At 37.5% G+C, this 16,097-nt stretch overlaps 2 protein-coding genes across 3 annotated transcripts; one reads left to right on the forward strand and one right to left on the reverse strand.

Annotated features, from left to right (window-relative positions):
* Positions 1-2,255: 2,255 nt before the first annotated feature.
* LOC134674562 (ATP synthase lipid-binding protein, mitochondrial) lies at positions 2,256-5,759 on the reverse strand. 2 transcript variants are annotated; one of them, XM_063532679.1, is made up of 4 exons: positions 5,622-5,759; positions 5,103-5,178; positions 4,209-4,395; positions 2,256-2,883 (listed from the first exon to the last, which is right to left on the reverse strand). In XM_063532679.1, the coding sequence occupies exons 2-4, from the start codon at positions 5,145-5,147 to the stop codon at positions 2,720-2,722; spliced, it is 396 nt and encodes a 131-aa protein (XP_063388749.1). In that variant the 5' UTR covers positions 5,148-5,178; positions 5,622-5,759; the 3' UTR covers positions 2,256-2,719. The 2 variants fall into 2 exon arrangements, with proteins under 2 accessions (XP_063388749.1, XP_063388757.1); XM_063532687.1 differs by lacking the exon at positions 5,622-5,759 and adding an exon at positions 5,520-5,574.
* Positions 5,760-5,888: 129 nt separating this feature from the next.
* LOC134674552 (juxtaposed with another zinc finger protein 1) lies at positions 5,889-10,947 on the forward strand. The gene is made up of 5 exons (XM_063532667.1): positions 5,889-6,075; positions 6,441-6,629; positions 7,262-7,370; positions 8,126-8,266; positions 10,512-10,947. Exons 1-5 carry the CDS (start codon positions 5,976-5,978, stop codon positions 10,930-10,932), a joined length of 960 nt encoding a protein of 319 aa, XP_063388737.1. The 5' UTR covers positions 5,889-5,975; the 3' UTR covers positions 10,933-10,947.
* Positions 10,948-16,097: the final 5,150 nt, after the last annotated feature.

Raw genomic sequence — 16,097 nt, forward strand, 5'->3', positions numbered from 1 at the left:
GCTGCTCAATGCGCTCCTGACATCGGCACCTGAATGTGACTTGTTTGCTTGGAGATGGGCGACTGTGTGCCGTGAATGTCTGAAGTTCTGCGAGATGATGGATGACAGGCTGTCCAGCATTTATGTTTAATGTCACCTTATATATTTCATGTGTTTGTAATTTGTATACTGTGTGTGTTGCAATGTTTAATTTCTCGGTGTATTGGCTTGTCTGTAATGCCGTGTAAATATATTGTTAAAATAAATAAATAAATAAATCGTGAACTTAAAAAAATGCATTTTCTTATGGCTCCTCTACACGATGGGCCAACGCCGGCCACTACAAGGGACGCAGCCAGGGCCGGATTAAGCATGTGGCCCTAGGCAGTGCGAGGCACGGGGCGGGTACAGTCAATTCTGCACACACAATATTCAGTACAGGGAAATAAGTTTGAGTTTTTAATTTATATACAATAACAATTTTGATAGCACTCGCAGAGCAAGTGTTATTTTAATCTTCAAAACTTCTATGAAATTATGACTTATAATTAGCACTTGCACTGCGTATGCAAGAAAAGTCTGCAAAATCATTGGTCTTACTCTATTCATTTACTAGTCACAAGCTAATATGTAGATACAGGGTCATCTAAAGAACAAAAAGAAACGCGAGCACAGCGAGCGCGAAATTTTCTGTTAACTATATCGCAAAAAGGCCGGGTATCAATCTTCATCTGGGCCTAAGACTCCGAAGTGAAGCGAAGTTAGGACACCCTGACTAACGAAAAATCAAGCTTTATTCGTCTAAAGCTTTGCATACTAAACGATGATTTCGAGGTCTTTGTAGACCCTGGAGACAATATCAAGTCCATAATAATTGCTGAAAAGTTGTACCAAAAATATTGTCCATAGGTACAAACCCTGCCTATACAAACAGTAGTTGTACCTATGAACAAAAATATCAATTTTAACATTTATTTTATATCTATGGTTCCTATTTAGCTAACGTGGGAAAACTAGTCTGCAATTATAGACTATATAATAATTATTCAAAAGAAATAAATAAGTTTATGACATTGTCAATAGTTTATGATTTATGAACAAAATAGGGCCAAAATCTGGAAAATGTCTACATGTAGAGCACTTGCCCCTACACTTAAGTAGTCGGAATTTTACCAAAAATGGCATGCGATTTTTGTAAGGTCTATGGAGCCCTTTCCATGCCCATATAGACCTGTGGCCTATTTTATAAAGCTACAAGTTACAATTTACAAGCGGAAGTCTCGTTCTAAAACATAGGGTTAGAAAGAGACTTCCGCTTGTAAATTGTAACTTGTAGCTTTATAAAATGGGCCACTGCGCTCTAAAACTCCTATGACAGTCAAAGTCCATTAGAAGCTGGCATGGCACGTTTAAAATTTAAATTTAAGACTTCATAAGTTAACAATTTAAAAAAAATGCTGTTTATATTCTGTATCACTAATAATTTGAGTTGTCAGCTGATACTAAATACTTATGACAGGTAGTTCTATTTAACTAAGTACCTTCATAGGTATATAGGTACCTACCGTGTTTCAGCCAATGGTTAATTTACTCGGGCAATTTTAACTTTTACCAAACTCAACGATCATTCTACGATAAGTAAATCTGCTTACCTATCGATCAACTGACTACCTACTCTGTGTATTTATATGTACCTAATGAAATTCTATCAAATGTTCCTCTGCCAAAGCGTCTGCGAAACAAAAATCGGCGTAATTCTACTCGGGGAAACAATCGGGCACCCTATTAGGGTTGTGGGCATGCCCACCGTGCCCACAACGGTGGATCCGCGCCTGAGATGGACAGAGTCGCACCATACCTTTTTGGTACGGAACCCTAAAAAGTATTGTACTTCATGAAAACTTTACAAATCAAAATAATTCCGCATTTAATATCAAATGCAAGTTACTCTAGCTCTAGGTTTTAATGGAGCCTAAATCTTTCTAGACCAATTTGTTAGTTCCATATTAATTTAATAGAATAAAGAATTAATTATATATATTATATTGCATTGGGAAACACTGCCCTCCTAAGCTAAAAAGCGGTATTTGCATAAAATTTTCATTGAAAATACGCCCTTCCCTCCTAAGCTAAAAGGACGTATTTTCAATGAAAATTTAATGCAAATACCGCTTTTTAGCTTAGGAGAGTAGCACTGATATTTTCGTTTAGTCCTATATATGCGCGTATGTTGATACAAATTGCAGTAATAACGTTTAGAAAAAATAAAGGGCCAATGGGTGTTTAGTATCATTTAATCGCCCTAAAAATGTACAATACATATTGCTGACATTCTCGAACAAGATAACGCATTTATAAAGTCGATGAAAATTCGTACACGCATACACGCATTCACTGGCTTAGTAAATTAGCATCGACTTATCAACATTAAACTCGAGATAAATGAATAACATGATTCAGAGAAACAGTCTACCAAAAATCAGGAATAGAAATAATTGCAGCATACAAGTTAATGTTTACGTACAACATTTTATTTGCACATTTTCATTTATACTACATAATTAAATAATTGCATTCCTGATGACGCGCACTGACAAGTGTAACACATTATTTCAGTCCTTGCATCACTATGAGGGTGAGGTTTCCACACATTCGATTCCATGGCCGACCCCTAAAAGATATTACACTTGAAACCTCTTCAGTTTGGTGGCAGTTGTAGTGTTCTTATAAAGTAAACGGCTTAGAAAGCGAACAGCAGCAGGAACGCCATCATAAGACAGAAGAGACCCATAGCCTCAGACAGGGCGAAACCCAGGATGGCGTATGAGAACAGCTGCTGCTTGAGGGATGGGTTCCTGGCGTAGCCGATGATCAGGGAGCCGAACACCGTTCCAATACCAGCACCTGGAATGTAGAATCATCTCATTAAGTACTTTTAAGATAACATTTACAATAGGACATAGTTTAGGGAAAAGGATCCAATCCACAAAAATCCGTTAGTAAAATTTAAACTCTCTGTCAAACAGAAAAGTCATTCATTTAAATGACAAATTTTAGAGGATGGATCCCTTTCGCTAAACTGAGTCCAGGTTTATAATGAAATTCAAATCAAATGGTTATAATTTTGACACATGACCATACAGCAGTTTCATTTCAAAAATCAAATAGTATGTATAAGTGTTCCATATTTATTCTTAGTTATGTTAATAGTTTGTTTATTCTCTATTAAAAGGTTCCTAGGTTCTAAAACTAACTATACAACTAACTACAAACATTTAAGCTGTCTCACCTGAATTCTATCTTCTAATGCATTGATTGTATTATTATGTACATTAAATGGCATAGTTAGGCCCCACTTGAAACATAAGATCTAAAAGGCGAATAACATCAAGAATGCTATCATTAAGCAGAACAATCCCATAGCTTCTGACAGTGCAAATCCCAGGATAGCATATGAGAATATCTGCTGCTTTAGGGAGGGGTTTCGTGCGTAACCCATGATTAGGCATCCAAACACCACACCAATACCAATACCTTTAAGTGAAACATGTAAGGATTAGGAAATGAACAAGCAAATGATACCCAAATTATCAAAATGTTTAATTCCATGTATACTTGTATACAACAAAATGCCACAATCAATTGGTAGATTTAAGTTTTTATCATAATAAATCAGAAGCAATCTGTTTTTGGGTATGTGTTAACTAGTTGTTGGTCTTGTAAAACATTATAGAAGTGATTTGGGTATCATTTAGGAATTCCAGGAAGTGCACATAAGGGAAACACATAATATAAATTAGTATCATTAAAACCCTTTAAAGCAGTGGTTCTTAACCTTTTCAGTCCGGTCACCCCTATGACTAACTAGGGAACCTGATTTTACCCCTCCTCCCAATGGTAATAAAAATTAAAACGTGTACGTTTGTTGTATTGTTATATTAGGTTAGCTTATTACCCCCGTAAAATACCAGTTTTACCCCCACGGGGGTAATTACCCCTAGGTTAAGAACCACTGCTTTAAAGCCATGATGGAAGGATGAAAACATTGAAAAACCCATCAAAAGAAAAAGTGACCATTATACTGCAGTGTTATGCAATCAGTTTCCTGGCTGCAAAGGGCTCAAACATTGTCAGTGATTAGAAAAGGAAATACATAGGGAATTAAATTTTTTAATGATTATCAAGGCACAGACACAGAAGCAGAATGAATGAGGCATTAAGGTACATACCAGAGCCAGCTACTCCGACTGTCGCGGCGCCAGCACCAATGAATTTGGCAGCAGAGTCAATGTCTTTCGAGACTGCTGTGGTCTGGAAGGAGCGGACTGCTGAGAGCTGGGCGGGGGCAGCGGGCACAATCTGTGTCTGGGATGGGACAGCAGCCAGTGGTCGGACCAGCGCTGTGTTGCTGAAGATCTGGAATTAATACACAATTATCAATGAGCCTATTTCTAAATGCCAGGGATTTTTCCTTCATGATACTGTCTGGGAGTACAAACTGATCAACAATGCACAAAAATAAGTTAAAAATTATGACATTGTAAGATTTTCGTGCATAAAACTGTAATTGAATAGGACTTCAATTGCTGACAATTCTAGTGTTTTATAGGAATGAATTACTTTCTATAGTAGTTGTGTAATCAGGTGACTTTAATATCATTAAAACTAAGTTAGGTTATGTAGATGTCAGTAGGATTATTCCCAGTCGTAAGATATCAAGAGGTTATCTAATAAAATCAATAACTGAGAATTTGTTTTAAACACTTAGAAGGAACTGCTTTAGTTCATTAACTTTTAGTTGATAATTTATCATCACCATATTATCACCATGATATGAGATTATGTAATTATATAACACCCTAGTAGAAGTTCAACCAATATTGATTTTCAGGCAATTGTAGTTTCAGGAGTAAATTTCATGTCATTCAAAGAGTTGTTGCTTATCAGGAGACACCGGTGGACGATCAGAAACATACAAGGTCAATGCAATTACAATTACACTGTATACAATATCAATTATAATGTGTTATATTCAAGTAATTCAACAGTAATTCCTTTAAAAAAGGCCGTATAATGTCTAATATACATAAAAATACAATTATAAGATAAGTAGGGTTACTTACAGCAGACCTGGCAGCAGGGGCGATCAATCTAGCGGCAGACAGCATTTTGTATTGGTTTAGGTGCGGCGAGCAACAACTGAAAGAAACCGAAGCAAGAGATGAGTATCCGGTAAGGGCACTAGCACAGATCTGAAGGATACTTGAAGACAAGACTTGACAGTTTGACCGACGAACCGCAGAGTTACGTAATACGGGAGACTACGTAACTGAGAAGTTGCAGGCCGTTCAATCAACACTAGTAAACCATTATTACATATTTGGTATCACTGAGACTTGATTTTTAATTCGCTTCTTGAAAATTTCAGTATAAATAATCAATTTACGGTTGAAAATGGCCGACTTTTCTGAGCCGACTATGAATATAAATTATACTGTCAACCTTCGTAATACCGCAAAAATATTGACACTGACACCCACTGTAAATCTTTATGTATCGCTTTTGTCACTGGCTGGTAGAGGATGGCTAATAAATTTAACACTTTTTCACGATTAGATTCACTAATTTTTCGCCGCACTTACCAAAGAACACCGCGAAGGAGGAGACCGGCCTTTGGAATGTTCAATTTCTGAGTGGTAAAGTGAAACAGAGTATATATCTCGCACTCCTATTGGATGAAACGTTTGAGGTCAGCGCAGTACGTGACGTATAGCCAACTATTGATCATTTTGTTAGTATTACAGTACTTATTATTTTAAAATACTATTAACTAAAAGTATACTTAACATGAGATACAGGTAAAATATTGACATATTAATTTAATGTTTTGAACGTCTTGATAAATGACTTTGTAATAGCTATGTGGCGAATGATAAGAAAAACTAACGTTGAGTCTAGTCTTGAATTTGACTCAGTACATCAACATCTGTACGAAGATGGCCGTCTTCATGATAAACATATGTAAATACAACGGCTGTGGCATAACTTTTCCAAGATTAGCGGACTTAATTGAACACATCGAAGACGTCCATATCGGTAAATATAAAATATTCATCCCATCTGCTTTCTATACTCGACGAATAATTGTTTTATATTTATGATACCTCCCATCTTTGCGTAGTTGTGAAGTTTCTTTATGTTGTCGGTATTGTAAAGCATTTCTGCTTCGAAGGCACCGCGGCAATATTCATTTTTTATTTGAGTTAATTATTTTCTATTTTACAAGATGCTAATATAAATAAATGATTGTACCGCCGTGACTAAGTTATTTATATGTGTGTTCGATCGAAATATTTGCTACATTGTTTTTGTGCTAAGGCGTGTGTTTACTAAAGTCAGCTGATCAGTGATCAGTTGTTCACCTCATTGTTCACGATCAAAATCACGAATTGCATTTTCAGATTATGATCCTGCCGTCGTTGAACAAAAAGAGGCTTCCCAGCCTTCATGTATTCCGTTAAGTTATGTGTTGAAGTTTTTCACCGAGGCTTCCAGGCGGGAGATCCAAAACATGCCCCCGGTGGCCGAAGTTCGGCGGCGCTTGCTCTCTGCACCCAAAACACCATCTGTCCGAAGCAGCACCCCTACTGGTAAGTTATAATGATTTATTTATAGGTAAGTACCACTATTTCTGCAAGGGCAATTCTAAACAATGCAAGGAAACATGACTGCAAGGTTCGGGTTCGTTCAAATGCTTTAGCAAATACTTAAGTACTTCAGCTCAGGGCCCCCATTAATTAACATATTTAAATTATTTAAACGTTCTTGTACATGGTCGAATAGTTCTCAAAACATGATACCTATTTTATTAGGTACTTATCATGTAGCACGGGTAAAAGTAAGTGCTTACATACTTTGCAACAGTGATAAATAAAACAAGCTAATCTTTGGATTTTTATTATTGTCATAATCTTCGAGTTCCTAACTACATAAACAAGAAAATGATGAAAATTAGGAGGTCTAGGAATGGGGCTATCTACAATTCCACATACATGACATACATACTTATATGTATACTTGTATACATATACAAGCATATATTGTAGTTGTCAAGCGAACCCCAAGCTCCCATGAGCCGTGGCAAAATGCCGGGATAACGCGAGGAAGAAGATGTATACTTGTATATACAGGGTTTTCGGGTTCCTATATCAACATTGACAACCTCTTGCCAGTTAGTGACAGTACCTAGGTACATATTTAGAGTCATGTGATGCTGTTGCAGGTAGCGACATGGACGAGGATGAAATGCTGAGCCCGTCGGAGGATAGCAATGATTCTTGGACTACCGTAGAGGAATACAGCTCTGAATACATACTGCGTTATGGCGTCAAGTAAGTCCACACTTTATCTAAATTTACGCTTAGTTAAATGACGCCTAAAATATTAATCATATTTAAACAATAACTAAGGACCAGTACAGAGGGACTGCAACCCGACTGCAACTTGATATGGGAACTGCACGCCGACGTTGTAGTTGGCGTGCAGTTTCTATACAGATTGCAGCCAGGTTGTAGTCCGTCTGTATTGGCCCTAAGGTGGCCCAAGCTCAGAGATAGTCTTGTTCAAAACTATACTGGGATCAAATCGTGTTCTACAAACACCTTGTGATTGTCAGAGAGTAACTATTCCACTCGCCGATTATAGGTACTTAACACTATTACAGATATTAGCTACCTACCTATAGCTACATATTAGTACTATATAATACAATACAAATATTATTTATTGCCGGCCAATATGAATATAAGCATGACGTACGCACATACTTAAACCATGGTAGACAACAGGCGGCCTTATCGCTAAAGAGTAAGCACTAAGTAAAGTACCTATAGTTCGTTTTTTTTAGCATTAGAAAGAACTTGCAAGAAGGTAAGCGATCTTGACATGTCTTTTAATTGAAAAACGCTTTTTAAAAATCAAAAACTGTTACTTATGAAAGCAGAAGAATATAAATGATCGTATTAGATTCATAAATGTTACATATTTGCCGTAACTTATTTTTAAAATGTGTTTTTCAATTAAAAGACACATCAAGATTGTTTACCTTATTTCTAATGCTAAAAAAAACGAACTATACTATTTGCAGTCGCCTGGGCGCAGCGTCCGCGGCGGGCCCGACGGTGCAGGACAAGCCGTTCGCGTGCCCCGTGCCCGGCTGCAAGAAGCGCTACAAGAACGTCAACGGCATCAAGTACCACTCCAAGAACGGCCACAAGAAGGACGGCAAGTCAGTACCTTTCATTTTTTATTTGGTTAAATTGAATGAAGAATGCAATTGCATAAGGACTAGTTGCACTGAATCTAACAGCGACATCGACGTAATCTTTGTTCCTTAAAATGTGCATTCGAATGGAAATGGCTCAGGCCCCTGCCGCGATAGCAGAGGACGCTGGTTCGTTTCCAGCCTTAGGTTATGAATGGAAAATTTGAGATCTGTGGCATGACAGATTCCTTCGCCATAATCGGCATATTTAACGTTGAAGCAGTTTTACAGTATTCACTCATAAGTACTTATGAGTGAATTGCAAAAAAAAATTTTCGTAATTACTTACATAATTAAGTGCAGTTAAGAAGCTGTGATTAGTCTTAACTTAATTGATTCATTCGTGTTACCAAAATTTATTAACCATTTAGGTACCTAAATTGTATTGTACTGTACACGTATAGCATACGCTAACACACTTTCATGCATCTAATTAACTTAAATAGAAATTAAGCCATTTCTACGTGGCTTATCTAGAATTTTTTTTGCGATTCACTCTGATAGTTCCATACCGTACCTACACGAATCGGGCGCGCAAGCCGCCAGCGGAAGAGAACCGCGAACTCATCTAGAATCTAGACTAGATGTTTCTAAATTATTTATTTTCTTCAATCAGGGTATATAAATTTCGTGTACCTAACAGTTAATTTCAACAATCTCAATTTATTCAATAGAAAATACCCATTTCTAACTGCGCCGAATCACGCCACCAAAAAGTATTTGCCAAGACCTAAGAAGCGTCTGACCGCGCAGGAGTATTTCTGGAAGAAATGGGTAACGTGTGTAGATAGCAGACAGTAGAGAGATGCATTTCAAAATCGCTCAGACAACTTTTAATATACTTAACACAATGGAAACCAATTAGTGTACCGAATTTTGAGATCGTAAGGTAAATTTAGTAGTTCTCGACATGCCTCGTGTGATCTAACTTACCTTTACATCCTGCTGTCATCTGCATTGTCTATAAGTTCTATAACTTGTCTAAAGATCACATTTAGGTACTGGGACATTAGTGACGAGCAGTTGGACGTTGAATTATTTTTAAGTAAGTTTAAGTCGTCTATATATACCGGGTGTGGCCTGTAACACGAGCAAATAATTAAAACATAGATTGTACTCCTCAAACGGTGACACTTTTGTTCAACAAGTTTTAAAAATTATGAAGTATTTAGACTCCCTATTTTTCATACAAAATAAATATTATCTTCAATGGACGCCATCGCAACGCCATATCATTGTGATTGACGTTGCTTGTCACGCCTTAAACATAACAAAATTCGCAATACATTGCGTCTTAGAATAAACTTTAAAGTGTATTAAAAATCAAACCACAAGTTATTTTTAAAAGTCGCTGAACAAATGTTGGTCAGTATGAGGAGTACAGCCTACAGTAAAAATTTTTGCACATATTATAGGCCACACCCGGTATATGTAATAGGTATCATTGTTGTAGTGCGTTCCATGATTAACAAAGCGATGGTAACATATGTGACTTGAGTTGTGATCATTAGTTAGGTCAGTCAATAATGATCCAATTAAGTTTTGTGGTTTTGCTCTGAAAGTTGTTAGTAAGGTTAGGTAAGGTAGATGATAACATTTATATAATCTTTTTTAAATAGTTGGTTGTTGGATAGCGAAGTTAGTTAGGTACTTGTCAAATAGAATATATCATTTTATACCGATAAGGGTAACTTAGCTTAACTTAGACTGTATGAATCTTTCGAAACCAAAGAAATGAAAGTGAAATAAAGAGTAATTAGGGCGGGCGTCCAGTAACGTGCGCTTGCACGGAGCGGTTGAGTGGGTTAACGAAAAATAGTATGAGCAACGCTAACTGTGCGGACGGGACGTATGCGACGGATATTACTTACAATTGGCAATGGAGTTAAGTTTAAAGAAAAGAGGATGGAAAGAGTGAAAAATAGTTATGCTATCTGGCGTCACTGATGGCAAGCATGAGAAAAATGACGAATGCAGAGTGAATGTTGGGAATGAAATACTGCCGCGAGAGGCATATTAGTGAAACGAATTATTTTGTGTGATCGTTGACGATAGTTTGGTCATTAAAATTATACCGTAGACGTATATTATTTATTTAGTTTTGAGTAGGTACTTTTGAGTAGCCTCGAGTAGATCATAATAAGTACCTAGTATGCCTAATATAAAATAAATTGCAATCAGATTTCAAAAGCAACATTTCACTTTTCAGGGTAAAAAAGGCATACAAATGCCAATGCGGCAAAAGCTATAAAACCGCCCAGGGGCTCAAGAGCCACTCCGCCTCGCAGCACGCGGCGGCGGCCTCGCCGCGCGCGCCCGGCCTCGTGGTGACGGCCGCGCCCGCGCGCCTGGCCGCCGACCTCGACGCCACCAAGCTGGTCCGCATCTACGACGCGCTCAAGGCCAAGGATCTGCCCTCCTTCACCGTCCCCAAGCACGGCCTGGCGAGTGTGAACATCGTGAACGGGGTGGTGCGCGCGCTGGCGCCGGCGGCCAGGTTGGAGCGGCCCAAGGTCACGGTGCAGGCGCGCCCGCTCGCCCCGCTCGCCCCGCTCGCCCCGCTCGCCCCGCTCGCCCCGCTCGCCCCGCTCGCGCCCTACGGTAACGTAGGCAACGAGGCTAACGCCTAGCTCACGCGAGTCCGGTGCTCGCCCCTAATGCTTAGTTGCACAGCCGCTTATTCATTTTAAAAAGGTTTAAATAAGCCGATACCTAAGTTTTAAGCCAAATATTATTTAATATTAGAGTTAGCGTGCATACTATACCCGCCGGTTTAGTTTATTTAGCGGCCGCTCGGTACGCTATTCGTGATTGAAAAGAAGTGAGATATAAATTGGTAAGGGCGAATTAAATCGCGTTGTTGCTATATGATATGCTTCGCCTAAAACGGCAACTAAGCTCCTTCTGTGCAATTAGGTGTTAGTACCGATAAGTGATAATTGCCCGTGTAAACTCTTCATGACTGCCGTCCCCAATAAAATCTATCCTCATCTAGAATGGACATAAATTGTTCGTCTCTTTTTGACGTAGTATAACGAACTTCGAAAAGAACGAATGCCTTGTGTGTGCAACGCCACGGTGTGTATACTGTATATATTCTAGTGACTGCCAACTTCCACCGATTACAGCTGAGAATTAAAAAATCTTATAGGGATTTTAAATATGAATGAGATAGAATATTGGGAACGGCTGTGAGGCGTCAATGTAGATCTATATTACATTGTACGCATCATAGCGGCTTAAGGGGATCAGTGTAGCTACCTAGGCATTAATCTAATCTAATGCACAGAGAATTAGAGATATTTCACGCTGCATTAAGATCTAATCATTGAGACGGCAGTTCCAACGGTGTCAACGTTTGATGTCTCAACTGTTTCATAATATTTTCGAACTTAATCGTTGTATTTTGTCTATTCGTCACATTTTCTTTTTATGCACTCGACTTATTTTCTCTTGCTCCAAATGTTTGTCTTATTTGCTATTCGTGATGTTCGTCATGAATATGATAAATCATCTACGGTAAATGTTTCAAGAAAGATTAGCTTGTTAAACGAATAATAAAGCTTACGAATAATAATTTGTGACCGAAAACAAGCGACGACTAAAGGCGGGATTCCACCAGTGTGCGCGTGCGGCACTGTGCGGCACAAAAGCATTTTCAGTACAAAAATGCTTGTGCCGCACAGTGCTGCACACTGGTGGAGTCCCGCCTTAACTAATGTGACCTTTTTATAAGGAAGAACAAACAAACAAACCGAGTGCCTACAAAATTAAAGAATACAGAACGTGACGATTTTTCAATATACCGGAAATATTAGAAATCAAATTAGGCGAAAATCGATCATACCGTTTTAACCGCCGACTCAATTAAAGTAAATCGAATTTAAAGTCATTAATGATAAGTGTGAACGCGCAGTTCCTATTAAAAAAATACAAAAAAAATGTTCATTAATAGCCCTCATTTAAATATTTGTTACTCTTTTATATTTTATTCCCTTATTTATATGTTACACATTTTGTATATGATTATCGTATGTTAGTAGCTAACAGCATGCTTTTTGTTTATGCACAAAGATTTTATAATGATACACTAAGGTACTTATGCGTTTTAAGGGTTTCGTTCTATAGTCAACAAAGAACCCTTAGGTATTTGTCGTAATGTTAGAAAGGTGGGTTTAAATAAAATGTACACAGTTGAGGTCTTCATTCGTGTACAAAGTTATACATGTAAATTGTATACCTAACAACATTTTTGAAGGGTGGTATTCCACCTGTCCAATTTCTTTGTCCAATGTCAGTGCGTCTCGCTCTCTCATTAAGCAAAATGTGAGACGCAAATACTCATCAGGTGGAATACCACCCTAAGGTATTCATTTAATAAATTAACTCAGAGACGACTTGAGTCCTTAATAATGTACATTTTCCCATCGATATTTTTTATTTATTCTTATTTAAATTGAGACGTCGGTGACAGCTGTACCAAAAACACATTAGCGTTTATCAACGATATATCTGTCTTTTTCGACGAAAACGTTAGAGGCATGTCGTTGATAATCCTTTTGTACCTAGGTCTGATGTGGCTGTGATGAATGTTGATTACATGATTACTAATATTTATTAATTATTTATTTGACGGTTGTTTTGTGTTCGAGATTATTTTATGTTGATTAGTATTATTAGTAACGTCCAATGATTATTTAATTGTAATTACTTAACGAGGAGTTTAATATTCATTTATGTAGCCGGATATCACGGTTAAATGTTGTATTGTTAAACTGTGTGTATGTGTACTGTAATTTGTACAGTAAACTGCAGAAATATCTACGCTATGAACGTTGTAAAATATAGAATCTTCGAGTCGATGTCATATACCCGAGTGCGTTCGTACTTATCGTATGTATTTTTGTAGTCGACTGTATCGCGCGATTTAGTATACCTATTGGTCTCCCAATTTAAGAAGAGGCGAATGGTAAGAATGACGAATGAATGAAGATAACACAGGTAAAAGAAGTGTAAAAATTAAAATCGAGTTGACAGTTTTTGGTCCACACACGATAAGTATTGTTGAGTGGGTTGCGTAGCCTCTTCTTATGGTGCGATACCCACACTAGCGTCTTGCTGTGCTATTTCTCTTCGTTGGTGTACTTAAATACCGCAGCGCTTCGCATAGTTTTCTAAATTTCTCCTTTAAAAATGTATTCTTATGAAAATTATATTAAAACTAAAAAAAATATTATTTATACTTAAAGCGAAAAAAATACAAAAAGGGCATTTGTTTTAAGTAACATCTCTATATTTAAATTAAAGTAAAGACGATACTCGGAAATGTGATATGTAGAAAAAAAAGAAAAAAAAAAGCTTATAAGCATACTCGTATATAAATATGTAGTAAGTAAGGCTGACGTTACTTGGGTTTGTTTTGTGATAGTGTTGTTGTAGTTCGCTTTGGCGTTGTGAATCCTTTTAACGACATTGTAGACGGACTACAAGGGGCCTAGCCAACATGACAATAGTCCATCGCCAAACGCTAAACGAAAAGAATGTATTTGGATGAGTTGGATGACAGATGCTACGAAAAGGGACGTGACTATTTCCATACAACATGTAATGTATGGATCAACATATAATATCAATGATTGTCTTCTTGGCTAAGCCCCCTGGATGACTCGCGCGTCACCGACTAAGCCCGCCCGATAAGAATGCAAAATTATTATACCGAACATTCTCCTCACGTGTGAAAGTCAACATCCGACATTGGCAAATTCACCCTGTGCAAAAGGGTGAGAGAGAAAGGTTAAAAATTGCAGGGAGTAAGCCAGAAAAAAAAAGAATGTTACTAGTATAGTTCGTAGGTTTCTAATAGAGCCCGAGCTAATCCTATTGTCTATTGTTAAGTAAAACCGCTCGTGCCACGTGCCATAACCACCTGCATAAAAACCTGCGTACTTCGGTTACCGAGTGCCGGCGAGTCGAACACTACAGAACCAGTCTAAAATGTGTCATCGAGATGCGTAACAAAGGCGCGTTATCGGAGAGCGCACCTACACTGGTTTTTTGAGCGTTGGACTAGCCCGCGCTCAGGTGCCAAATAGAATAAGTATGACCCTTTTTTGCAGGTTTTTTTTTTATAACCATTAAATACTAAAGTAACGCAAAATATTGCAGTCGCAGGTTCGACATCTGTAGCAAATGGCGCTGTACGGTCTCGTTCATTGTGCTCTAATTGGTTGCTAAACGCTGAAGTTTGACAATCTTAGTATTGTATTGTCTATACTAACAATTTCTTTGGTTGGAAATATCGATAGGCATTTCGTTGTACTACGTTTGTATTTTACCGTGCTATCATGCGAATCCCAATTTACTATATTCGTGTATAAATTCATTATAACCGTGTACTTATTTTTGAATCAAGACGGCGATTGGTCGGTGTTGCGAGAGTAAACTTGTCGATGTCTTTAAAAAAAAAACTATACCTAATACCTCAATTTCAGTTAACCTCTGTAATAATGATTGCGTTTGTGTATATAACTGAGTATAGGTACCTTTACGAGCTTTACGTTATATACAGTCAGCGTTATATAGTAGGTAGCATCCAAAGTATTCAAATAGTTTGGTACATCATATAATTTGTATGGCGTACCGAACCATTTGAATACTTTGAATGCTACCTTCTATACGACGCTGACTGTACCTACAGATTTGACTGATATTTTAACTGAAATGGCTGTATTAAGTTTTATGAAAATAAATGTGTTTTATGGAAGTTTTATGAAGGTAATTTATTAAGATTAGATTGGATCTTCCCGTCTTTTCGTAATTTATTTTTAACAGTACTCCTTACACTTAACTTCCAAGGAAAACTTTTTGTACTTTTAAAACCCTCATTACCTACTAAATATAACATAAGTAGTTACATATACCTACTATATATCTTTAAAATATTCAAATGTTATTCAAAACAAGAAATTATTTTGTGTATGTTTGTCCCTAAGAGAGTTAGTGTGGTTGTCATTAACCTTATATTAGTCTGATTTTCATACGTATGAAGAGCCCAGTGGGGAAAATCAATAAAAATCTGGTTAGTAAAGCTTTCGTCGAGTACTTCTGTATTTCTATTCAAGAGAGAGGCTATGCCAAAATATTTCAATTTTGTTGCCAGCAAAAACTCACGAGTAAAAAAAAATATCTCTATGGTAACATTTACTGTCATCGTTTTTTCCCCTTGGACTTTTCATACTATGTTCTAGTTTTTCAGACATTTCTTTTGGTGACCTTCTCTGAACGCTTCCTTATTTCTTACTGAATAAGGTTCTTGTTGTTCAGTGCTAGTCACCACTAAACGAAATTGTGAACAATCGGGACTGCAATAATGATTTTTATGACAACTATACAGACGGTTGGATTTAGCTTGAACAGGTTATGATGCAAGGGATTCGGCGAATAGACTGCGAGGTAGTTTAGTCAGTAAAAGCTAAGAGAAAAATATTCTTATGGTGTAATTATGGAGGTGCTGCGTAAAGTGTGATAATATTAAATATGGTGTTATACCAAACTATGGGGCACCGCAAGTGACGCCGGTATCCTATTTGCTCTGGTGATGCATTTGGATGTTTATTATTTCATGTTATAGGCCTTTACAAAAGACCAGCACGTATCTCAAGTTGCAGAAAGGAGCTACGAAAACAAAGTACTAAAAATACACTATAGTATCATGGCCACACTGTTAACTGCCAGTTCGTAGACCTTATTATAAAAGGCATAAGGTCCACCAATGGACAGTTAAGTGTTGCTATTT

This window comes from Cydia fagiglandana, chromosome 2 (assembly GCF_963556715.1).
Source record: "Cydia fagiglandana chromosome 2, ilCydFagi1.1, whole genome shotgun sequence".
Taxonomy (NCBI): Eukaryota; Metazoa; Arthropoda; class Insecta; order Lepidoptera; family Tortricidae; genus Cydia; species Cydia fagiglandana.